At 38.3% G+C, this 27971-nt stretch overlaps 1 protein-coding gene across 1 annotated transcript in view; it reads right to left on the bottom strand.

The window, feature by feature from the left end:
• Nucleotides 1–27971, bottom strand: part of DGKH (diacylglycerol kinase eta) — a 172615-nt gene that overhangs the window by 71975 nt on the left and 72669 nt on the right. Inside the window, 2 exon segments of the mRNA XM_083811028.1 lie at nt 14666–14746; nt 16467–16577. Of these exon segments, the coding sequence (XP_083667154.1) occupies nt 14666–14746; nt 16467–16577 (192 nt within the window).

The raw sequence follows: 27971 nt of genomic DNA, 5'->3' as shown, positions 1-27971 counted from the left end.
ATACTGTAAAACAGTATCCCAAACCTTCAGCTTAGGAAGTCCCTAAAGTCCAACAGCTACCGAATATTATGAAATTATGCAAGAGGAAGAATCACTATAGATGTCCTATGTCCTAAACTCCTTTCATGAATATCTGCTACTGCTGCTATATGACTCCAATTCAGCATACACTTATGAGTTTTACAGTAACTCAGTATAGCTGTTCTTGGTTGTCCTAAACTGAGAATAATTTCCTTGATCATCTTATCTGCGTTTACACAAAAGGCAGGCTTTCTGTGCGAGCCTCATGATGTTCAACAAGGCCAAGTGCAAGGTGCTGCATCTGGGTCAGGACAATCCCAAGCCCAAATACAGGCTGGGCAGAGAATGGATTGAGAGCAGCCCTGAGGACCTGGGGGCGTTGGTTGATGAGAAGCTCACGATGAGCCAGCAATGTGCACCTGTAGCCTGAAAAGCCAACCATATCCTGGGCTGCACCAAAACAGCGTGGCCAGCAGGTTGACGGAGGTGATTGTACCCCTCTGCTCTGCTCTCGTGAGACCCCACCTGGAGTGCTGCTTTCAGCTCTGGGGCCCCTGGCACAAGAAGGATGTGGACCTATTAGAGCCAGTCCAGAGGAGGGTCATGAAGATGATCAGAGGACAAGGGGTAATGACCTTAAACTACGAAAGGGTAGATTTAGATTAGATATGAGGAACAAATTCGTCACTCAGAGGGTGGTGAGACCCTGGCACAGGTTGCCCAGAGAAGCTGTGGCTGCCCCATCCCTGGAGGTGCTCAAGGCCAGGCTGGATGGGGCTTTGGGCAACCTGGTCTGGTGGGAGGTGTCCCTGACCATGGCAGGGGGTTGGAACTGGGTGATCTTTGAGGTCCCTTCCAACCCAAACCATTCTGTGATTCTTATTAATGCTCACAGAATGTTATGATAAATTAACCTCAGTGATATGTTTAGAGTGCATTTATTAAAGACAGTTAAACTTGCAAGCAGATATGATCAAAATTTAAATGCTTTTAATTGACCTTAGAACTAATTTATAACCATGTAAATTGGATTTTGCTCGTTATCTCATCTCATTGCATGTACCCATATTCAGATTCCTGTATTCAGTATCTTTTCTTCTATTATATATCACATTTTTTTTTCCTTTATTACTGCTCACTGCCCCAAATATGACTATTTATATATCACTCTGAATATGCTAAACTCTCAATAGACAAGAAGAAATCCTAAAATGCAATGACAAAGAAGTATCACAGGAACCACTGGAAGACCACTGAGGGAACATAAGAATGAGAAAATTCTTAAATCTTAGGGGGAGTCAGGTGCTAATGGTTCACACGCTGACAAAGCAGCAGACAAATCTAAAAGGATGAAGCAGCAGACAAAAGGCCTTAAAAATAAATAAATCAAGCAGATTTAATTTAGAAGATTAAGTTGCACTGAAAATTTTCACCCTTGCCAAGTAGCCAGGAAGAAGTCATTGCTGATTTTGGAAGAGTGAGTTACCAAAGCCAGATACTGCAGTATATTGGAAAGTAATGAAATTGAGGTAGTGGGAATAAAAAACACTTTTAACGCAGTAGGCGTAGGGAAAGAGAGAACATGCACAGTCTCAAAAGTCAATGGGAAACAATGCAAATCCTAAAACATCAGAGAGAATAAAAAATGTCTGAATAGCAAGAAAGGTGATCCACTGTTGCAATAATGTTCCTGTTATGTTCAGAAAAACAACGGGCTTTTTCAGTGGGGGAATGAAGGAGAGAAGAGGACATTTTTCGGTCTGTCACAATACAACATCTTGCCATAAATTGGGATTTTCACACATGTTGAAACTATAATAATCTGGTTCTAAAAAAATATAAATACTCGTATACATATACAGATGTACATCCAGAAATTATTTTGATGAAAATGACAGAGTCAAGTTTTGGGCCACTACTGCAATTTTTATTTCAAACAGCACCTATTAGGAAAAAGCTTAAAACCTTGAAGAGAAATAAAATTACCATTAATTTCACTGCAAATTTGAATGCAACTTTTGCTTTCATGGGGGCTAACTTTACCAACAACATTCTATATGCCTTCAACCCAATGGGTTTGTATTTATAACTTTTAAAATGAAATCATTAAGAACCAGAGTTCAGTTAGAGCACATTTTCTAAACGTCAACATTTTATCACATCAGCAGTATTTCAGAAGATACAGGTCCTACAGTTTGGTGGCTAAAGTTCAGGGTTCCTTTATGTGGAAGTCCTATGCACTACAAAGGGTGTTGATTTAGTCAGGTTACAGGCTGGCAATGTGATGAATTCATTCTCTTTACTGCAATACAGGACCAAAGATGCTGCCATAAACATCTCCCTTGCACATTCATGAGGTAAAATACTTAATCTGTCTTCCAAACAATCACCGTTCATCTTACCAGCAAGTCAAAGCAAGGTAAATCAAAAATAAATTAATGCCAGGGTATTTCAACTAAGCAGTCTTTTATAGACAACAGAAGTTATTGATAGGTACTTCAACTAATATAAATATTATGCGCTGTCTCGAATACTTATACATTATCAAAAAGAAAACAGCAGTATAAAATTGCAAAATCAATGCTGTCAACAATGCAGTAAAATGGTGGCTTCTTTGTGGATGTTCTGGAATACACCTTTTCTGCTTCCCTTCTCATTGTAACTATATCAAAACCAAAATCTTATGGGTTTTGTGCACACATGAATGTCCCTAAAACCACAATTCACCATTAAAAACTGCATTATTTGGAAAAAAACCTGATATTTCACAGCAATATTGTAATTTGCTATCAAAAACAAAGCCAAAACATCAATTCAAAGAAAAATGCACACACTACATTTGCTAATCAAGAAAATAATGGTCTGCATTCAGCAGCAATAGGGCAGCTATTGTAAAGCACCCCACTTCCTGCAACATGATATTTGCATTAAAGTACCTTGTGCTGCTCTGAACTATTATCAGGCATTAGACTAATAGCACTTAGTATGACAGATCTTGAATTGGCTTAGTAATGTAGAAACATCACTTAGAATCAGAAGCGGGTGGGGAAATGGTTTTCCTGTTCTTTGAACAGATATTTTTAAAATATCTTTCTGGAACAGATGAAGAGAGGGCAATATAACAAGAGAGCACACCCCACCTTTCCTGTTAGGGACAGCACCTAACATCTGGGGCGTGTACATAAGAGAATCAATGCTTTGTAACTTATCTGTCCTGTAAGAAGCTGGGGAGTGAGTTCTGGCAAATAATACTGTGGCAGGATAGCAGTCCTCCCTTGCTATCTGTTTGCCCCTTCATTTTCTTATCCTCATGGAAATGAGGACCCCACCACATTCACAAGGACCCTGGAGGATGGATGAATGCATTTTTGTCATAGACATGGGGGTAGGCTGCTTGGGTCATCACAAATGCATATGAATCTACCTGAACCTGTCTCCAAAAATCACAAAGATTAACAGTTGGGTACCTTTCTATAGTACTTTTATTTTTTTTGTGTTAAGAATACTAAATAAATTATACAGAGCTATCACTACCAAACATGTAGTTAGTGCTTTACAGTGAATCGTCAGTATTATTTTTCAAGATGAGACAAGCCAGGCAAAAGTATAAATTACCACACAGAGGGAGTTGAGAACTTAAAAGCAAGGTGAGTAATAAATGGCTATTATATTTGCCTGAGAACAATACAGAATTTATTATCAGACCAATTAGTTCTGTCTACTCCACTAAAATGTTGCTCCCCCCATTTTGCTGGCATTTTCCCATATCACTGTTGCCATTCTCACTAGTAACAAAACAATGTGTGGTTTTGGCCCCCATGGTAAGAATTTTATGATTCTTAGGAGAGGGAAGGAAAGGTCCCATGATGCATATCCCACACCAGCACAGCAGGACAAGTGGCCTGAACTAAAAGGTAGGACCCACATACAAGGTCTGCACTGATTTCACCTTGCAGTCGAATCCAGGCCAGGCAACTTAGGTGTCTTTGTTTGACCACATCCCTAGCAAAAATGAAGGAGCATCTCCCAGAATATGAAGGACAAGAAGATGACACGGAGTCACCTTCAGCATGTATTCACCAACAGGAAGTCCTGCTTGACCAACCTGATAACCTTCTATGATGAAATGACTGCCTAAGGTGGATGAAGGGAAAGAGGTGGATATTACTTAACTTCAGTAAGGCTTTCAGTACTATCCCATAAGCTCCTCCATATAAAAGTTGATGCAGTATGGGCTGGATGAGGGCACAATAAGGTAGACTGAAAACTAGCTCCCAGAGAGAGTTGTGGTCTATGTCACAAAGTTTAACTGGAGGCCAGTAACTAGCAGTGCGCCCCAGGGGTCAATAGTCAGGTCCAGTCCTGTTCACCATCTTCATTCATGATCTAGACCATGGGGCAGCGTACCCTCAGCTAGTCTGCAGAGGACACAAAACTGGGGGGAGTGGTGCATACAGCAAAAGGTAGAGCTGCTATCCAGAGGGACCTCGAGAGGGCAGAGGAATGGGCTGACAGGAACCTCATGGATCAGAAGCGCATTGTTCTGTACCTTGGGAGAAATAATCCCAGGCATCAGCAAATGCTGCGTGCAGTCCATTTGTAAAAGAGCTTTGCAGAAAAGGAACAGGAGTCAATGACATGTCCTTGTGGCAAAAGTGTCCAGCAGTATCCTGGACTCTGTTAGACAAACCATTGCCAGCAGGGAGGTGATCCTTCCCATCTGCTCAGCACTGGTGAGGCCACACCTGGAGTACTGGGTCCAGTCCTGGGTACTCCAGTACAAGAGAGACACAAACATGCTGGAGAGAATCCAACAAAGGGCCACCAAGATGATCAGAGGGCTGGAGCACCTCTCCTATGAGGAGAGGCTGAGAGAGCTGGGAGTGCTCAGCCTAGAGAAGAGGAGGCTTGGGGGGATCTTATCAATGTCTGAATGAGGGTGCAAAGAAGACAGAGCCAGGCTCTTTTCAGTGGTGCCCCATGACAGGATAAGATGCAACAGGCACAAACTGAAACACAAAAGGCTCCATCTGAACATCAGCAAACACTTCTGTTTTTTACTCTGCAGGTGCATGAGCACTGGTCCAGGTTGCTCAGAGAGGTTGAGGAGTCTCCCTCTTTGAAAATATTCAAAAGCCACTTGTATGCAGTCCTGGACAGCCAGCTCTAGATGGCCCTGCTTGAGTAGCAGGGTTGGCCCAGGTGACTTCCTTCCAACCTCAGCTCTGCCGCCATTCTGTGAAAACAGAATCCAGGTAAATCAAGAAATCCAGCTACAACATGTCCTGTCGGGAACAATAAAACAGATGCACAGAGTAACCAGCAAAGATGAGTTTGTCAGAAATCAACAGTTTCTCTGTTTTGACCTCGTGTATCCAATATCAACCAACTGCAAAAAGAAAAATATCATTCCTTCAGAAGTATAAGCTTATAGCAAGACATTTACAAGAACCAGCGTAGGAAAGCATCATCAATTTGGACTGGAGAATCAGAAATTTATCTTAAATCAGTACTTAAATATGGTAAAAACAACCAGCCATTCTTGTAAACGTAAACTGGAAACTGCTATATATAGTTCAAGGCCTGCAAGTTCTTTGAAGTTTTTACATAAAATGTTGTTAAGTCACTTCGTAGGGCTGTGATCTTAGTGCCTGCCTCACAAGCTCATTACCTGTCTAGCAGATGGGACGGCTTCAGTGCTTCAAGGAAAACATTTAGTTATATATTTAATGGCATTAGGTGTAAAGTTAGATAAAATAGAACAGCAGCTGACTGTTTTCTTCTGTAACAACAGATTCCTGTTTAAACATAATCCAGCTGCTTGAAGTTAAGGATCCTTGCTCACTAGAAGCAGGAAATTTATTCAAAGCTTACGCCAACAGCACTGTTTATAAAATTGTTTTGTATACAGGAACTGCACTGAGGGATACTTTCTAAGGTTTATCCAGGTATTTCAACTACTTTTAAAGCAAGAACAGAAAGAAACAGAGAACAGCAAAGCTCAAAACTGCATGAAGAATGTAATCTGGCAATCCTCTTTTGCTAATTCATAGAACAGTGCCTGTACTCCAAATATCCCAGTGGTTCCACTGGTGCCATGCTATGAGTTCAGAGCAGGAAATAAAAGATTTATTTTATTTATTTACTTATATGCAAGTCTACCTATTGTGTTTCACCAATTAAAGAAACTCTTTGAAAACTAAAGGAAGAAAAAGAAACTTGCATTTTCTGTGACTTATTTAAAACTTTCTGCTTAAGCTCAAAACTGCGGAAAGCTCCAGGTAAATGTAACCAGAACCAAAATATACAATATAGCCCAGAACGTTCACATTTGAACAATCCCATTTTTTTCCTCTTCTGAAAACTGTTCAGCTTTCTTGTAATAGCTCAATCCCAAGTGATTTATCCACGGATTTTAGCCTCACAGCTGAAAGGCTTTATTGCTTTTTCATAATGAAACTTAAAGCTTCAGTGTCTCCAGACACTCTAGGGAAAGGGAGACAGTGCATCATTCAGAGATAAGGAGCTTAAAACTTGAAAGCCACACCCAAAGCTACCCAAAGAGCTCTCAGCTTCATTACCTTTTCTTGTCACTGTCAGAGGGCAGGGGAAAATGGGCAAACGCTAAATGGAGGAAAAAACCTAAGTGCATCACAACTGCAAACTAATTGCTTTTGTCTCTCCATTTTTTTTCCAGCATAATTAATTTGCTATTTCAGTTTTGTTTTGTTTCTAAGCTGCCTGTATATAGAAAAAAAAAAAAAGGACAAGAAAATTGAACAAAATGGAATAAAAAGCACTTTCCCTTTGTTTCTGTGGTTTGGGTATTGCTCTGGCTAGGAGTAGCGAAAAGCCGACACCATTTAGAGGCTAATCAGTATCTGTATGAAGCAGCAGATAGCTCACAACTAGGGAAAAGCTAAATACATCCAAATAGTTAGCTACCCATTCAAAGCTGAGTCACATTGGTGAGGCTAGGAGAGGAACCTGATCTGTTTCCAGCCATATTGCACCTTCCTAAGATATCAAGAGGACCTGATAACTTCAAGGATGTTACTCCAGGACCTCTGTCCACCTTGTACATGACTGCAAATAGGCACATGGGCAACGTCTGGATATGCCATCCCTGGACCTTGAAACTGTGGCATGCACTGCCCCTTGTGAGAAAACCAAAGCCAGAATTTGAAAAGCAATGTTTCTGGGAGTGGTATTCAGCTCACAGATAAGACACTTTAAGTAAAGACATCTACAAATGCATCTGAACTCCCACCATCCCCAGTATGTGCTGGGTAGAGCCATGTTCATACTGAACTTGAACTCAAAGGAAATTTAAGTGTATCCAAACCCAGGAAATTATTACACAACTAAAGGATAAATCCGATGTGAAGTATGCTGAGAGGAATCCTAAGGATAGCACCACACACAGTATATAGCACTTTACTGTTCTTTATTTTTCTCCTTCATGCAGATAATTTCATAATACCATGTCATTAATCTCCCAGGCTAAGAACAAGGCAATGATATTGAATTGTTTCATCTGTCACCCTACAAAACAGTGAGGACAGCTACTCTAAATCTCAGCTGTATGGCAGAAAACAAGGTCTGTCTGAAACAGGCAATGCCAGCAACTGTGGGATGCCAGTGGGAGAAACACGTCCCATCATCGGAAGTGTTCAAAGTCAGGTTGGACGTGGCTTTAAACAACCTGATCTAGTGAAAGATGTCCCTGCTCATGGCAGGGGAGCTGGACTGGATGATCTTAAAGGTCCCTACCAACCCAAACAATTCTGCGATCCTATGATTATAAGGCTGTGAAGCAACTGTACTTTCTGGGCAGGCTGTGGAGCAGTAGGCACCTCAAGAAAAAATTTTGCTTCACAGTAGCTGAAACCAGGGGAAACCACCCGAAGTCTGGAACAAGCCAAAGTCAGTCAGACCCAGGAGTGCCCCAAAACAGGAGCAGCAAGTTGATTTCACCAAACTACAGAAAAAAGAAGGAAAGTAAAGGAGAAACAGCAGAAAGCCCAGGAAAGGTCAACACACCTTTTAGGCCAGCAGAAACTGCCTAAAGAAAAAAATGACCTAGGTCAACATCTCCTATGTTCATTGAGAGTAAACTGCAGCAAACTGGATTTTGTAAGCAGGGAGGACAGCATCAGAGAAATCCACTGGCACCCATAAGCACTTCGGCACTTTATAAATAAAGCTAAAGAACACGAACTTTAGGCTAGTCATTTTCAATAATTGTCAATACTAAAATTGGTGTTAGATTATCCAAATAGGAAAAAAAATAGTATCAGGATAATTATTCCCAGCTTTGAGACTATCTCTGATTTCCAAAAAGACAGAAGTCTACAGTGCTCAAACCTAAAGAAAAGATGAAATGTTTAAAACTCCTCTGGGAAAATGCTGTTCTCATTTCCTCTTGATGTGGCTTGGGGAAAGTTAAGTATTTCTCCTATTCCCTGAAGAATTCCCTGAAGTTCCCATAGCCCCTGAAAAAAAGCCTCAGCTGGAACTCAGAAAAAAATCTGGGTGGCAAGAAAGGAAGCAAAGTGTGTCCAAGTCTCTAAGAAATTCACACCATCTACCGCGACACACTGCAAAGGTCTGGCAACACATTCTGTTTTAAAAGCCCATAGTTAATATTAAAATTTAATTTTCTAAAATCAATTAGAAGCAGCTAATCTCGACAATGAGCACAGAACTAAGTGACATCAGAAGAAGCAGTGCTGAAATAAACTGCTAAAAAGCAATGTGCCTTCAGGTCCAATTGTAATTTTCAACTTGAAATTCTGCTGAATGGCATGAATTTTTAGTAAAACTGGGCAATCTCCCATTAAAACCAGCAAGTGTACAGGAGGATTCAAAGACAAGCAGAACTGTTTTGCGCTTTAAGCTGGTTCCGCACAAATTATATACTGATAAACTTTAAATCCATGGCTAAGATGTAAGATCCACTACAGCCAAAAACACAGATAGGAAACAGTTTAAGCAGTACAGTTGCTGCAATGGAGTATATGGTCTCACAAATCTATGAAAAGGAGCTAACTGTCTCAAACTAATTGGTGAAAGGAAATATAATCAGCAAATATACATATTTAGCTTTTCAAAGTCTGTCCATATGTACAGCAAATCAAGGGAATCACAGCCAGCTGGATAAATATATTTTCTTTAAAAACTTGTTATATAGAACCCTCTGCTTTCAAGTCAAAATGAATTGATAAATCTGACCAAAACAAGTGGAATCGGGGCAAAAATTTTTACCTTTTTGGGACAACATTGTGTTCAGGTTCTAACTTTAATGAAATACCATATGTGTTTGGGTTTTTTTTCCTCTTTTTCAAATAGGGAAAAATGTTTTGAAACAAAATTTATTGCCTTTAAGTTTAAATAAATTATTTCTGCTCAAAAAAGTTCAAACATCAGGTTGACCCATAATGGTTTTCAGTTCAGTCATTGAACCAAGAAGACTAATTATTTTCATGACCCAACCATGAGATGAGATGACAAGCTAATTGAGAGATTTTTAAAGATAAAAAGGAGTAATAGGTATTTTTAACATGGCAAAAAAATAATAAATTATAAACACCTTATTATTTTATCACAACATTTTGTGATGAAATTCTTATAGTAGAAAAGGAGTGTAAAGTAATACGGTGATATGGAAATGTTTACAGACAAAAAATTATCTGTAATAATAATTATTACAATGCATACAGCCAAGCAAGGTATTAAACAGACAGTACAGTGGCTTAAAAAAAAATCATTAAAAACTGAGACACACATACCAGAGGGGAAAAAAACAAACAACAATACATGGAAACAGAAAAATAACTATTTATGAATCACAGACAGCACCGAATTAATGGGAAAAGGACCTTGGTTTTGTCACACAGGATAAAAAATGCATAATGTGTGGCTGCTGCAGAAAACAGGCAAAACATGGAATCCACAAGGAATGCTAAAAGCTGTAATTTAGAAAATATTCTCAAACCCAAATGTCTTTGACTTGTGTTCACTTGGAAACCGGTGTAAAACCGGTCCAGTTCCATGATAATACTGCAGAAAAAGAGCTCGAAGAACAACAAGAATGGATAAGAGTACAGAAGAATGTTTACAAAGAATATTTACATCAGAAAACAGGCAAATCAAAAGGAGGCAATAACAAAGATAAAATAAAGAACAGTTTATGGGTTTCTGCTGCCTTTCCCTCATAGTACTAGGTGAGAATTCTTAAAATCCCACTTCCTATCTAAGGAAATATTTTTCCACAGAATAAATGGACTCCCATATGATGTATAGCATCACTAAAACCAAAAAAATCAGCAAAAAAAAAAGATATTAGACATTTCTGCAAGCATATCCAGAATCACAGTAATCAATGTTATTGGCTGGAATACAAAGTCTCATTTCCAGCCAATTTCCAATTACTAAGAACTGCAGCAGGCTTTCCAGGACAGCAGATCTGCCCACTGCAGCTCCTGCCCTCTCAAGATGACCATTCTCAGAAGCTGCATATTCAACAAAAAAGATTAGATTTGGAAGTCTGAAAGTCAGAGTCTACATTTTTGGTTGTCTGGATGACAAAGCTCCTATCACAGCTACAGGAGATTTAGTTAATCATCAGTGGAGTTTATAACGAATAGAGTAAATGCAGGAATCTACTTTAAATAGATATCAATCTTATCCTAGATACCTATATTTAGGGGTCTCTAAACCCATCACTGAATCCCAAACTGAAGTTAGGGCAATTTGAATCTCTGTCCTGAGTACCATTGAGTACGCTAGTTCCCATATTCCTACAGGACACCTTCCAGAACAATAGTGAAATTGTTTCTTCTGTTACTCTCAGACACAACTAGATAAGATTTTATCTAGTCAGAATTTTCCCTTTTCTGAATATAAGAAAGTATGAAAGAAAGAAGTAAGATATAAGTAAGAAATTGACTGTCCATGGCTTTTTGTAAAGTCTTAAATGGACTAGAAGTTGGCCTAACCTAAATCAAATGTCTAATGGCAGCTACACAAAATAATACCTCAAAGCCAGAAATCCTACCTTGAAATTACTCTTTCCCTTCATATTTATCACAGAAGAGCATATCTGAATTATGTGTTTTCAACACCAATTTGGATGGACTAAATACAGGTGCAGCCACAGGGTGCCTGTGCATAACCCAGGACATTTTCCCCATACACATGTATCAACAGTTGAAAGGCAGCATGGTTAACATCTACTGCTTGTTTCTTGTTGATGTGCATTAAAAGTTCTTGATTATCAAAAGCAGGACAGAGGCCTAAGCCAAAAGCTAGCCTGTCAAAATCTCTTTTCAAATGAGAATTCAGAATCGCTTTCCTTGCCCTGAAGAACTTCATTAATTGAATATGCCTGTTCAAGAAACATCTCAGTGTTTAAAAATCCCATTCCTTATAGCTTCCAAAACAAAAGCACACCACAAACAGTGCACTTGCCTAAGATCCCCATGCTTGCATGCTGGAGATCATCTATTCAGTCTCATTCAGCCTCAGTCTTGTTAAGGTAACAATAAGGATATTTTTCTAAAGGTGCTTGAGATATTAACAAGTCACCTTCTATCCCTGCAAATGAAAATGCATGAGGATTACAGCTCTTGGCAAAATTGGTCATTGTCCCATCTGCTTTTTGTACAATAACATGGGAGACCGATTCATCCTAATCGTGTCCCCAAAGAGGTGGCACGCTGGAACTGATCAGGAACTGCAGAGGAAAATAAACAATCCATGGAGGCAGAAGCAAAGTGGAAAACACATTCAGTAGAGTACTCAAAAACATCACAAGGACTCAATGGCACCCACCTACCCACCAAACTGTATTCACATGGAGAACAGAAGCCCTAGGTAGGCTCCTGATGTGGCTAATGGATAGGGCAATGCAGATCTTTGATGGGCTCAATTGATTTGTTGAACTGGGCTTCTCTCTTCCCACAGACTTAGGAAACCCACACACAACACACAAGTGAGAAGAATTCGGCCTTCAGGGTAGAATTTAAAGCCTTCTGAAGACAAGGGACACCGTTTGCTCTATTTCCTCTATTAGTAAGACAGTGGTCTACGCATTCCAGTAATACAAAATGTCTATAACCCTTGAGAAGCTGCCCTAGCACAAGCTTGTTCACTAGGAATTATTTGCTAGAAGTGAGATTGCTGTTCATTGAGAAGTAACAAAGAATACAGCAATAAAGAAAAAAAATGAAAAAGATAAGCTGTTTTAAATTTAGCAGCTCCTCATTTTAATTAGCAGATGTTTATTTATCTCAACTTTCTCCTTAGCCTCTACTTGTTTGTAGTAAGAAAGAAAAAGTAATTCCAGTGAATAAACACTGATATTTAGTTACATAAAATATTCTACAGGCATGTGCATTACAAATAAACTCAACCTTAAATGTGTCTGTTATGTCTAATTTTAGGACTCGAGCTTTATCCAAAAGACAGCGTGGAAAATCTTGACATGCACACCTCTGTCTCCAAACAGACAAACTAGAAGGGGCAAAAGAAGGCAAAACAGTAGCTTCCACAAGCTGGGGGGTGATAAATGGGGGGGTGGAGGGGGCAGGGAGGATTTAAAGTGAAATGACAAAATGATTTGTAAAAAAAAAATAAATTAGGTTTAATGAAACTTTTTTAAAATGTGTTTTTCTAGAAACATGGTCACTTGGTGGACATTCCATCTATGGACATTTGTGCTAAAAATACTCTCTATGTGGGGGACAAAGAAACAGGAGGAGGAAGAGCACATTAATTACAGGAGGCAAGACTCAAGGATTTTATTTTTGCCTTTTTAACAAAGGGAATGCTAACAGACCACTTGCAACATAAAGAAAAAGAAAAAGGAATTTTAAAAAGATAATCTGGCCTTTCTTAAAGATGGGAGAAAAAAATAAAAGCATTTTGTTTTATGTATAAGGAGTACTGCTGGGAAGCTAATGCCACCACCCCCTCAAAACCAGTGCAAGCAAGGCCAGAGATGTCTGTCTTTACTGAGTTGTGTTGCTGGGAGACTGAGTTAGGAAAACACAAAGGAAGAAGCCAAAAGATTAAGCGAGATGATGACTATTACCATATTTTACAGTCAAATCAGATGGTACTTCAGCCCAGGAGACCTCTAAACCCAAATAATTTTTCAAAAATGAATTTAGGACTCCTTAGAGAAAGCACTATTTGTTCTAAATTACCCAGGACATGAAAATAAAGTGTCTCCAAAGCTGTTAAAGCTGTAGCCCTCTAAGCTTCTTTTTCACTACTGTCTTCCCCAGGAATCTTGATACTAATTACAAAACATGTCTTTGGTGAACAGTGGGTGTGCTTACAGGATTCCACATGAACCCAAAACACCAAATGTTTTAAGAAATTGTGAGGGAAAAAAAAATAAATAAAAAAAAAAAATACCAAAACCATATTATCTTTCTCCCCCCAAAAAATTTTCACCAAGATGAATATCTTCTTTCCTGACTCAGCAATCAGCAACTTTACAGCCAGAGTCTTCTTAATTTTCTTTTTCCCCATAATAGAAACTACACCAAGGGAAGTTTAGAAGTGTTCAGGGGATGCCGAGTCCTATATCCCTTCTTGGATAAGAAGTGACAGTCGTAACTACCAGGATCCTCAGCCCATGATCTTTGTATGCCTCATTATTCCTTAGCTATCCTGATGCCCACACGACAGCTTTAATTCTGGCTAGGAGACAGACGGAAGCAGAGCTCCCCAGCAATAGCAAGGACCTTTTCCAGAGGCGAGCTAGTACATCGCACAGTCACCCCTCATCAGAGACGTTCAGTCAAATTAGTCTCTCTCATCTCATTAGTAGTCAGTAAAGAAACTGTTATTGACATAACACGCCTGCCCGTCCAGGCCAATGCGAGCACATATTTGACACGCTCTGACAGCTTGGGTAGCTGCCTGGGAAGTACCAGGACAAGGGAGACCTGACAAAGCTTCTAGGAGGCTTGCATTGGACCATCTTGGAGATGAACAATAATAGCACAGAAATTATCACTTAGTTCCAGCAATGCATTTGAATGATAGATAGCAAGACCTGTGTGTAAAACACACTTGTGAACTTAGAAAAACAGGGATTTGTGAAGACCCTTATTTCTTATACCACTATCAGAATCAACGTACGACTGTGAAGACAGTTCTTCATATGAACTTAGAAACTACTAATGTGAGTATACGATCAGCAGTGTAAAAACCATAAAATACACTTCAATATTACAGAAAACCAAGAATATTATTATAGGAAATTAGAACAGTAACACAATTACGTTTGAAACAATTCAGCCTGTCAGTTCAGAGACAAACTACAACATAAAACCAAGCTGAAAGCACTAATACCAAAGCTTGCTAAATTTTTAATGCCTCGTATCAGCATCTTTTGAAGTAAATGTTACCTAACCTTCTAAATTCTGCTCAAAAAAAAATAAAAACAAAAATCAGAGACAAAATTATCAATAACTGATGTGATATTGCTGTGATGTATTTGGCAATTTTCAAATAGAGGACATTTTATTTCCAAAGAGAAAAATGAGGCTCTATTCAGAGAATTCTTGATTTTCTTAGTAACAGTCTCCCTACAGCTTTTAAGACCAGTATTATAATGGTTCCATACCGTGAAGCTGTTGTTGACATTTTTTGTGCTTGATTCAGCTACACTGGCATCTGACAGGTCAACTTCATCAAATATTAGAGACTGTGAATGGAAAAGAACACAAAAACATTAAATATAGCCTGAGTCTGCTCTCAAGTATGCTCACATTTGGTCCTTTCATTTCCTCCTGTCCACTCCAATTGGAAAATAAAAACAGAAAAAAAGAAAGGGTGAAAAAATAGAAAACACTGATGAGGTGATAGAACTTCCTATTCCACCGCTAAACACAGTCTTATTTGCTATCTAATCAGATGAGAGTGTAAAACAGTGGTTCCGAAAATACATGCTGCTTTAAAATCTTTTAAGGATTTGTTTTTATTTTTTTTTTTTTTAATAGATGCAGCTTTGGGGTGTCTACTGTGTACCATAAATGTGGTATCAGAGGAAAGAGATTCATACACAGTAACATACAAACATATTAATGAGCTTTAGTATGGAATTCTAAATTCATGAAAGGGAATCTATGATATGGTATCTGTAAGAAAAGAAAATGGAGCTCAAGAGACTGAAGAGATTCCTCTTTCCACTCCTTTGTTTGATGTTCCCCTAAGAGAAATACGTATCTTCATTAAACACCCCAGCTTCTGGCGAAGGGTTTCAGTCCGGTTGAACTCACAATGGGTCACAAAGCAAAGGAAAGACCACCAAAAACATCTCACCCTATTTTAACCATACCTTGCTCTTTCTCCTCTATGTCATGGGAAGGAGAAATAAAAAAAAAAAAGTGTGTTGTATGCCACAGCACACAATCAATGTTTGGGGATTGTGGAAGGATTCAGTGCTGCAGAGTATTTGTGCAACTGCATACTCACTACTCCTTCTTTTCTCATCCTTATGACACAGATTACGTTGCCATTCTCACAGCTCTCCTCTGTCATGTTTATTAAGACTTCGTATAAACTGTTCAGGGTAGCAACATGCGTAGAAAAGTGTGATAACAGAGGTACTTCAGTGCTGGGCTCCCCAGAGAGACAGCTTCTTAGATTCACCACAGCCGTACAACTACGTACCACGCAGTTACAGTCACGTAATCACAGAAAAAGAGGTTTCTGTGCCTCAGTAACAGTTTTACTAAGAAACCCAAGCTAGAGAAGATGATGGGGACCTGAAGCACCTCACCTACAGCTCCCATCGGTAGCTGCAACACTACAGGATATAGAAAAGTAATGCCCATCACTATGAAACAGCGCAGTCCAAGCTGCCTCAACAAGCCGAAATGTTCTCTCTTCCAGTCTTGAGGGGGAGGGAGGAAATGCCTTTCAGAAAGGAAAGAAGTATTCCCCTCTGCCCACCCCCAAATTTCCCACTAAAAGTTTCAATTGATGGGAAACAGCCTTTCCCCATACAAATCAGTTTTGGCAGAAAATCATCCCATCTTGATTTCACGTAACCATTTCCATCCCTTTTAGAGCAATATGGGCATTGGACTAGAAGAGCTTTAATGGAATTGAGTTTGTGAGGTAACTTCTGAGCATTATCCAATGAGCCAACACCCCCCAAAAAACAGCTATTCAAGACAAACTTATTATTTGTCTGAATAGTCCAAGGGGTTAAAAGAACTGAGATAAACATGACTTAAAAATAGAAAAATCAAGAGATAGCACCAGACTTCCTTAGATAAAGTTAATTTAGCATAATACATCTTACATACTGTAGTTTTTAGTAAGACAATCACTAATAAATCATTAAATTATCATGATTACAATTATAAATTAAGCAAAATTGAGGTACATGGCATTAGATGTTAGTATTATAGAATTACCTTTGAATCCTTAGCATAGTAAAGGGTACGACCTCGAAGCTTGAAATAACGCTTTTTCCACCTCTGAAAAGAACTGGTTTGCTTCAGTAGTAATCCTTCTTTTATACTTGTCTGAAAAAGATTAAAACACAGTAGACAATGTAAATACATATCTAAATAGCTAAGTATATAGATCAAAGTTATTGGTTTTTATTATTATTTATGTTACATTTCATCTATTGTATAAATTTCTATTAAGTTGAGACTAATTCTCTGGGCAATCAGATTCTACATAGCTATTTTTTTAACAATGCCAATGCTGGCAAAAAGCTAATTTTACATATAAAACAAAAAAGCAGTCAAGAGGCTGTGAAGATTACCACAACGTAATTCAAGTGTTTGGATAGCTACGAAACCACAAAGATTAAAGCAAGCAATAGTTTATGGTAGCACAATGCAAAGAAAAAAAGATAAAAAACAATCTACACGAGGTCATTTCTAGTTCCAGAATCTGATTATACTGAGCAGAAAAACAATCTCCACATGGACCCTAATAGAGCGAGGTACTTAAAGGTGTGTCTAATTCAAGCACAGGAATTATGCCTTTAAAGTAGATCTAGGATGATGGAAGTTTTGCCTGACTTTAAGTACCTCACTGAACCAAGGTCTTCAGCATGCACTCAGCTTCCAAATAGGAATAATTATGTTACGGGAAGTGTGAGAACAGTAACTGCTAGGGATATTTTTGCCAGGCAAATATTTCTAGTCAAAAACCTATTTGCCGATCCAAAGCATTCTGCTGCAAACCAAATCCTGCCTACATACAGCCCGTTTTTTGAAATTCAAAAAACACGAATCATTGTATTTTAAATGTGTACACTGCTTTTGCCAGCATGTGTGGGATTCATCAACCTGATTACATAAATTCTCCACTTAATCTGATGAAATGACACGACACAGCTTCCTAATTGCATGAATCTTGAAATCCATTTTCTTCAGCTTTGAAGCACAGAAATGATATGAGAAAAAGCAAGTGCATTTGGATATTATATTCCAACATAGTCTCCAATGCATAATATTTCCAATTTGTACTGCAACACTGGGATGCAAATCTTATAATACAATTTCTAGACAATGTGATATAAACATCATTTGTAGTTATTCTAGACCTTTTAAAGGCTTAATCAGACCTGACTTGAAGTTCATAAATATTTTCATCTGTTATCAGATGTACAATTGTCCCTAACTTCAATGCAAGTAATAAAAATACAGAAAAAGCAGAAAGCACTTTAATGTTCCTACCATTTCCTTTAAATGAGAAGCATTATTGCTATGAACATCGCACCCTTCATTTAGACATTCCTAACGTAATAAACTCAGAATACAGCCCAACAATGACAAAGCAATTGAATTAATGCTCTCTAAAAAGCAACCCTCTCAGATGAAACACCGTGGATGAAAGTTTTGATTTATCTCACTTTACTTTACATGACAGCGAACCAGAACAACACGTTCGGTCAGCTGTCCTGCTCTAGCTGAGGGGTAGCAATTCCCAGCTGAAAGGGAGTGGAGAGCATGCACAACACACACAACTTCATGATTGCCTGCAATTTTCTGACCAGACCCTATGATAAGCTATTTTTACACGATATAAATAGATTTAATCAGCAATTCAGCCAGAAGCAAGTGCAAGTGCATATTCAAAGCTATTTGTTATAGCCATGCAGCCCTTCTGTTTTGCATTGATTGCTCCTTGAGATTTCCAAAGTTATCGCACAGGATGGGAGTAGATAGCTTGAGTGTTTGTCAGGGTTTGAAAGGAGTAAAACCATAGAAAACCAGTTCCAAAGGAAACAGTACTCCACATGCACAGCAGGCATTGACTTAGTGGAAAAATTTCCCAAGTGGAAGGAAATCCATGCCCATAGAAACACACTGCAGACACTAGGAGACTCAGAACATACACGTCACACTGAATTCCGTTTCAGGAATTTTAAAAACCCAATGAAAGAATACAAACCTCTCTAAACCCTAAGTTATTACTTGCTAAATATTAAAATAATTATTCCATGCCATTTTTAAACCTACACAAGCCATTTCTCCTTATTTCTGCTCACACCTTAGAACACTCCTGTCCCTAAAATCAAACCAAGGACTTCAAATTAAATCCATTTTGCAAGTCAATCCCTTAAAATTAACTCTCTGCAGTTAAATAACCGTACAGGCTCTACAGAATGTGTTTTTGTATCAAAATGTTAGAAAAATAGTAGATTCATAAACATCTTCCCAAGAAACATAAGCACTTCATAAAGCATAAACGTGAATTTCATGTTTTGCCACAAATATGTATTCTGAGCTAAGGTTTAAGCATGTCAAGCAGCCAGTTCCAAAACTGCAGACACCAAACTTGAGCCCAGTATCTTTAATTAGCTTTGTTTAGCCTTTAAAATGTGCAGAAGACGCCCAGCTGCCAACTGAGTCATTAGCTAATCTGCTAATAACACTTTCCTGCATCTACACACAAGTCACAACACTTACAGGAATTTACAACTGGAAGGGACCTCCCAGGGTACTGAATCTGGGTCTCCGTTATTACATACAGCCAGGTCTTGTAAAGTTCTTTTTCAAAAACATTCATCAGGATATGGCTACACCTTAAGAAAGCAATCAGTACCTTTTCTCTCTGCAATTAAGACAGTACTCCAAGATCTCACTCTTTGGAGAAACTTTCCTCTAATTAATCTCAGCTGGACATTAAATCTGAAGCATAAGCAATAATCATTGCCAATTATATTAACTACTTTCCTACTGCAATTTAGGAGAAACACAAAAACGCACATCCCACAATCCTATTTCACACATTTTCAGGATCACCTCTCATCTGCTTACAAAAATCTCCAACCAACCCATGCAGCCAGTTGTATAATTTAGTAATACAACCTCCCTCCAGATGTATGCGGCTATAATAAAAGCAAAGGTTTAATGGGTACAACAAAGATTTGCAATTAGCATAAATAATATCACAATAAAGGTTTCCTTTAGTTATCAAAGAGCTTGACTGTGTTTTCAACACCAGACCAAATTAATCACTAACAATCTTTACTACATTAGCCATTAACAATTAGGAAAATGATTCACAGTATTACAATCACCACACCACAGTACTCCACAGTCATATATTTTCCTAAAGACATGTAATTAAAAAAATCAGAGCCACATTTAATAAAATTAAAAAGTTGTAAATTTATGTTCAGTTATCCAAAAATTTTGAATTCAACTCTACACCACAAAAATCAGAATGACAAAAATAAATGGGATTTGTGGGCATTTAAATCTCTACAAAATGAGAGGCATCTTCTTCTATATCAGCAGATTTTTAAATACTCTGTATATAACATTTGTAATTTAAAAAACAATTGGTTTTGTTTCAACAAGAATTAACCACGCTACCTTACTTCTGACTAATTCAGTTTGTGAAGTCCCACATTTGCGCAAAAATCAAAATTTGTACTTCTGTTGCTCCAAGAAAAACCCAAAGAAAGGGGAAATTTTTCTGATCCTGGAAAAGAATATAGTAAACTACTGATATATGCTTTACTGGCAGCTGCAAATGAAACTAATGAATAATTAATAACAAAACTCTGCCTTCATTTTCAGGTATATAATTGCATGTGCTGCTCCAAATGTGTCATGAGAGTGAAGAAAATGTCAGGAAATTTGTAAAACTGAAGAGAGTGAAAATGAGAACAGGAAAGGCCATAAAACAGGCCAGGTCAAATGTAAGCAGGAAATTAAGAGGATAAAGAAGAATTTTAAGACCACCTTGCAACAGATGCTCACGCTGAGACTAAAATGTTCTTTAAATACTTTGAAAGATGAAAGACAGCCAAGCGGCTGCCAGGATCGTTTTTCATCAGAGGCATGAAATGAGTACTAAAGGATGAGAAGATCATACCAAAGAAGCTCAGCAAATTCTTGGCATCTGTCTTTACTGATGAAGATGATGAGATGGTTTCTCATACAACACGATCTTTGTAACATCAGAATAGCTACATCAACATGAAGCACATATATGGGAAATATTAAACTAGTCAAATTGCTAAGTCATGTGGATCGGATGGCACTGACCCAAGAGTCCTGAAGAGCCTGAGAGGACCACTGATACTAAATTCCATTCCTGGTAACATAGTATACTGAGTCCACAGGAAAGAATAAGATTGCTGAGCCCATACAAAAACAAAAAAAACAACAACAACAAAAAAAAACTGGTGTGGTGAAATACTTTCAAAAGAAAATATTGCCTTATTACCTGCAGGTGGAGAGAAAGCATGTGGATAATCAAGACCCAGTGGACTTGGATTTTCAGAAAACCTTTGACAAGGCTTCCTACCAAAGAGTACTGAAAAAAATTAACTTAGAATGGAATTAGAAAAAAGGGGCTTTTTATGGACTGAAATTTGCTCAAAGGATAGGAAGCATGAGTATGACTTAGTAGTCACTCTGCTGAATGAAAAAGTCTTAACAGTAGGGATCCCAAGGAATCAGGACTGGGACCAGGTATATTCAACTTCATCAACCCAAAGAAGGATCACAGAGTAAAATCTTCAGATTTGCAGCAGATATTAAGGTATTTTTTTGAGTTGTCAAATTCCATGTCAGTGTTCATGAATTCAGTGTTCAATCAAGCCAGAAGAGACAACAAAATGTTGGGTGTCATCAAGAAAAGTACCAAGTAAAGACCAGCTTAGGAAAGATATAAAGCGGCACTTCTTTACATAGCAGGTGGTGACTTTGTGAAATCTTCTGCCATGAGAGACTGTAGAGGCAGATGGTGTCAGCAATTATAAAAAAGAATAAGATAAATTCAAAAATGATACCTTCGTATATGGCCCCTTTAATACACCATGGGGAAGTACCAGGGGAACGGACCATGGAAGAGACAAACTTGTGTGCTGCTCCTAAGCAGCCTTTCCTATACCCTTGTTGATGGAATATGGTCTGACCCCATAGTAAACATTTCTAAGGCTGGATTCTTCCTGCCACATTGAAAGCACCACTTTTGCTTTGAATTCTGATGTTAGTGTTTGTGAGTGTCTCTAAGCCCTCATTTACCAAAATAATTAATATTTTGATTGATGACAGACCAGACCGTTAAAGGAGGGGGGGGAAAAGACAGCATTTGATGTTGTTTATCATCCTCCTGTGATGCTTCCCACGAAGTACTGAAATAAAACCATCCCTCTTCCTTTTATTATCGTGGAGGCTTTGGTGCATTTTCAGTCTGCACAGGTATGGCTGTAGGCAGACAGAATCTTCATTATGTTGCAAGGTAAAGTCTCACAGCTCCTATTAACTCAGAGCCCCTTAAGATATTCCAAGTGTTCAGTAGATCAAAATTGACTTCTATTATTAACAAAATGTGACAATCAAACTCTTAATTTTGATTAAAATTATGACCTGAGTATTCCAAGCTTGTGGTTTTCTTGACAATCTCTGCACAGCAGCTTCCATTACTGCCACTTATGCTGACAGATATTTCATTAATTTTGTCAAAATAAAAATAGATTTTATCTACAGAGAATAAAAACTTCATAAGCTGCTCAGTGCAAGGTTACATTTTTATTGAGGATTCCGTATCATTAAAAAGAGAGCCTGACATCTGAAAATTAAAACCAAACCAAGAGCTATGTTATACCTATGAATTTATGCAACTAAAAATGGTCAAAATAAAAATTAAATTGAAAACCACTGTGACCATGTTGACTAAAAAACATTGCTTTAATTTCAAGAATATCTTGATAAAAAGATGTACCATCAAGAACTGATCACTCAGTGTAACCTGTGAAGAAATTTCATGGCAACCTAAAGCACCGTGCTTGCCTGAACCAAGCTGCCCCAGACTGCTGCTGCTAAACCATCTTCCAAGTTACAGGCAAACGCTATTAGTGACAGACAAATCACAGAAAGTGGCAAGTTGCATATGCTTTGTCTGTTGTTGTTGATCAGTGTTATTCCAGCACATAATAAATAAATAAGAAATATGAGAAAAAAATAAGAAAAATAAGAAAATGGTTTTCCAAAATCTCAGAGGGAAAGCCAGCCCCACTCCCCACCACACTACTAACCTATGATTAAGCATCACGATTTTTGTGTAATAACAAAATGGTATGTTCCACCAACATTATTCCTATAGCCCACATTTTTGGGGTCATTTATGTGGATGGACTCTAGCATATGTGAAGCTGTAGCACAAACAAAAATGAATGTAATTAAACAGCTTATGCAGTCCCTCAGCCATGATCTTTCCTCACATTCCCTTCCAGCTGCACTGAGGACACAAATTTTGCCATTACTGTTACACTGAAAAAACCTGACTTTCAGATTCCTCTACTTGGTATGTGCAGTAAAACATGAAGCAATCTGAAATTGTGGAGAAACTGCCATAATAAAAATATATTGGTACTAAGGTGAAGTTCAATTAGCAGACTGATTTAAAAATAGAGGTTATAGAATGTATCAAAAATTAGCAGGATATTGCCATACTAGGATGAAACATTACACTGAGAATTAAAAACAAAACTAAACAAAACACAACTATCTTAGTTATAAACTTAATACCAGACTGAGAATCAGAGAATAAACTTTATTGGCAGTTCAAGTATTTAAACTCCTAACTTCCACCCCTATACCACATGTTGATCTCAGTCTGTGTGCTCGTTAATCACAGAATGAAACAGCTGTAATATACTGAAAAAGGATAAAGCACTTCATAGGACTGAGATTTGGTGCCAAACATCTAAGGGTCTGGGCTTTATTTCACAACTGATCTAACTTAGAGTAATATTTTACAGCTACTGTTTGGAGCTTCAATAGCCATTCCTTTTAAATTACACATGCCCTGGGCAGAAAGATTTAAAACAACTAAGTTTAACTGTTTTTGTGTTTGAAGAATATAAATGACATGTATTTTAGAGAAAGAAGAAAAAAAAAGGAAAAAAAAAAGAAAAGGAGATAATACAAAACATAATAAAAAGGCAGGGCACTCAGCTGGCAAGATCTTTTTCTTTACTGGAGTTATGTAGATCTCAGCCTTGGTCTCAGCTAAATGGAAGTGCTCAACACATTGGCCAGTCTGTAAAGTCTATGTAGTATAGTTCCAAAATAAACCATTAGAAACAAGATGGCTCACACAGCAAAATGAACAAAATTAAAAATATAAAAAATCCCATTACATTTCCACAGAGAAGAGCAAACTCTTTCCATAGTTCTATCTAGCGTTAATATGCAAATAACAGTTGATCAATTACTTGAGGAAATTACAAAAGCATCATATAACAAAAATATATTAAACACTGTTACGAACTTCAAGCGATCCTTTCTTGCAAACGAATTACAAGTTAAACTTGTCATAACAAACCTTCTGTGTTTTACTTATTGCAGTTTTAATTTTTTTCCCCTCGGAGAATGTTTAAACAAATTCCAGTGATGATGTCAGACTTCCTAGGAGCTATGCTCAGTAGAAAAGAGCCTACGCAAAACAATTTAAAGCTTGTGACACTCCAGGGAAAGCTGGGGAACAACTCTGTTCTTTCTGGTGGGCATTTTCCACACCTATATCTGACTTTCACCGATCAAGTTAGGAAGGAGAAAAAGTAAAGAAAAATTCACAGGGTCAGGAAGTTGTAAACTTATAGTTTCAGAAAATCTCAGCATTACGTAAATGTGTTCAAAAAGATTAGTCTCTTAGAATCCTTATAATTATTCCCTTCTTTGAAGAGATGAAAAATCTACAAATATCATCCCCTGTGTTCATTCTTATATGTTTTCTAAATTACTAGTTATTTTAGAAAGTGATCAGTCATTGCAGTTGATATCTTACTAAATACTCAAGTCTATACAGACAAATAGCCAACAGTTTGACAGATGCTGCAGCCCTGAGATCAACAGATTCCTGATAGGTTTATAATTATAAACCAAGAAGTTTGTTTACTGAATACCCAAGCATTCCTGATTTTTATGCAGTATTTCCTATTGCTGCAGATATAGAGATTATATGTTTTAATCTAATTCAGTGGTTGTGCTGTGTTTCAAGTTTATATTGGCCTCAATTTTGTTTTACTAGATGGCACATAAAATCCTGGATACACATTAATCATGCTTTGAATTACATTTTCTAGTATTTTTCCATTAACAGTCTTAGATTAATAATCTACTTCTAGAACAGTTACCTCAATAAAACCTTTAATTCCATAATAACTCATGAGCATGGACCTCTTGCTTACCTACAGATCTCTTCAGGCATGGGGAGAAAAACAGTAATATATTATTGAGAAAGTCATCTTTAAGTAAATAGGCTGGGAATATAATTTTAGTGACCGCAGTAAAATCCATAGGTAAGGATCACCTCTCCAGATCTGCTGGTGATCTCTGTAATGCAGCTGGGGAAGCTGCCAGCCTTCTTTGCTGCAAGGACACGTTGCAGACTCATGGTCAGCTTGTTGCCCAACACAAGCCCCATGGCCTGTCCTGTGAATTTGCTTTCCAACCCATCGGTCCCCAGATTGTACCAGTGCATGGGGTTATTCGTACTCAGGGGCACAACATAGCAATTACCTTTGCTGAGCTTCTTAAGGTTTCCATTGTCCTGTTTTTTCAGTCTGTGCTGCCTCTGAAGGGCAGCATAACCAGCTGCTTATCGTCTACTCCCTATTTTGTATGATCTGAAAACTTGCTGAGGGTACACCCTATACTAACATTCTGGCAATTAATTAAGATTTTATACTATATTGACCCCAGTAACAACCCCTGGCGTATACCATTAGTGACTGACATCCAGCTGGACTTTGTGCCAGTGGTCACAACCCTTTGAACCTGGCAGCTCAGCCAGCTTTCAGTCCACCCCACCATCTATTCATCCAGCCTGTACTTCATAAGTTTTTTTATGAGAGTGTTTTGGGAGTCAGTGTCAAAAGTCTTACTAAATTCAAAGTAAACAGTGTCCACTGCTCTCCCTTCACCCACTGAGCTAGCTGTGTTGCTGTAGAATGCTACCAGGCTGGTTGGGGATGACTTCCCCTTCATAAAACCATGCTGACTACTCCCAATCACCTTCTTGCCCTTCACTCATTTGGAAATGGCTTCCAGGATTACTTTGTTCCATCACCTTCCCAGGGATCGAGGTGAGGCCTGATCCTCCTTCTTGCTCTTCATGACATAAGACTGGTATTTCCTTTCTTCCAGCCCTCAGGAACCTCCCCCAGTGGTTATGACCTTCGAAAGGTGACGGAGAATGGCTTTGCAATACCATCAACCAGTTACCTCGGCACTAGGGGGTGTAACCCATCAGTTTCAGTGGGCTGGTGAGCATCCATTTCATTCCAGTGTTCCCCAACTTGATCTTCCTCCACCTAAGGTAAGTTTTTATTGCTCCTAGCTTTTGCACTGGTCTCAGGGACCTAGGATTGCTGAAGGCTGGTCTCTTATCAGTGAAGAACAAGGTGAAGAAGTCATGGAGTATCTTGGCTTTCTCCTTGACCTTCGTTGCCAGGTCCCCTACCTCAATCAGCAGCAGGCACATATTTGCTCTATTCTTCCTTTTGCTGCTGTTGCACTTGCAGAAGACCTTCTTGTTGGCCTTCACATACCTTGCTAGATTCACCTTCAGATGGGCTTTAGTTCTAAAAGTGATTTTTTTTTTTTTTGTAGCAGAGAGACATCTTTTTTGTAAGTTTGCTTTTCTTTTAATTCTTTACAACTGATATTGAGTTAAACCTTGCACAATTTCTCCCAATCAGGAATTTCTTATACAAAAGTCTAGCAGTCTAGACAATGTCTGGAGCCCAATTTGGCACCAAAAATCCCAGTTCCAGTTACTACATTTTACATAATATGGACTTATTAAATTTAGTAGGTAAATATTTTATGGCTTGGTGTATTTTGGAGGAAAATAAAGAACAGCCTGTGATGGAGAACAGAATGAGTGCCAAATGGATTTGCAGTTTACTGTCCAGGCCACAGATAATCCTCTGGTAGGTAGCTCGTTCAATGCACTTCTCCTCAAGGACGTGTTATGCTGATGCATTCACTTGTTTGCACAGCTACATATAAATATTACATGTGTACCTACTGAACCACTCTGCATTCAGGGAACAGATTACTACTGCAAGACTACTGGTGAATTCCTCCAGACTGCAAAGCACTTTGTAAAGAAGAGGGTCTGAGCTGTTTCTAGCTTTTTCTAGGGCTTCCCATGGTAAAATCGTATTTTACTTCACAGCCTTTAGCAGCAACCACAGTGGAAGCAGATCTCTCATATTACACTCAGAGGAGGAAATTCTCTCTTTTGAGACCATGAGACTGGAAAGCAGAAGAATAACATATATCGGATCCTCCCTTCCTCTCTGTTTACTGACAGGAAATACAGGCCTGTAATTACTTGTGAATTCACATTCCCTCTGTGCCCAGGCTCATTCATGTGCATGCAATTTTCTCTCATTCAGAACACACAGTAAAGCTGCTTCTCCCAAAACACATCTCTGGAAAGGGGCAGATCAGCACTTCCCAGAGTTTTACACAGCACGGCTCGTGCTCATCTCTCCACCAAGGAATGCAGCCTCAGGCTCTGACGATGCATTCAAAGCCTTGAGTTGTGAAACCCAACTCAAACCCCACTTCACTCCATGGGAAAATCAGGGGGTGAGGAGTCCTCTCGAAGCATATTCCTTGGCACATGAAGGAGTAGAAGGTGACTGGGAACAGTTGGTATGGATTTATCAAAGGCAAACCATGCCTGAACACTAGCAAATCTTTTTGGAGACCCTACATCATCAAATAACATAGCACCTCCCACTCCAATTGCTAATCAACCACTCTTACTGCTAAAATATAACACATGGAATAGTTATTCACTTTTCTTCTGTCACTGAGTTAAGCAGTTAAGTATGGACTTTGCCTTTTCAATTTTAAACAGCTTAATGGTAATTTTTTTCCACTTAATTCAAAGTGCTATTAAAAAAATAGTCCTAGTATAAAAACAAGTGAAACTACAAACAGGGAAATAAATGTGTTAGAATAGAGCAATGTGAAACTTTAACTTGAATATGTGGTGCTGGGTTGTCATTGTTGTTGGGTTGGTTTTTTATTTTTTTTCCCATGATTGAGGAAAGAACTTTCCATATAAATAAGTTCTTGGTTTTATAAAACCTGTCACTTTACATATCCATTGTGTAAGAGGATTTAGCACCTTGAAGGTAAAAGCATTTATGTGTTTTACAGCGTGCTTGTTTTCAATTGTTACACAAAAGCTGCTTTTCAGGTAAGCTAAAAAAAGGCAAATTCTATTTCAGCTTTAATAAAACTTCAAACATATTCTTAAATCTTTGTTTAGCAATGTATCTTCTATATCCACTAACAAAATCAGAGACTCATAAAAGACCTAAACGAGGCATACAAAAGATCTTTTAGTCCACACTGTCCTCCAAGGTATACAGATGGGCAAAAAACGTATCAATCATTGTATTCAGGGGT

The sequence above is a fragment of the Anser anser genome, assembly GCF_964211835.1.
Source record: "Anser anser genome assembly, chromosome: 1".
NCBI lineage: Eukaryota > Metazoa > Chordata > Aves > Anseriformes > Anatidae > Anser > Anser anser.
Note: the sequence above shows the minus strand (reverse complement) of the source record. Positions and strands in the feature narration are given on the sequence as shown.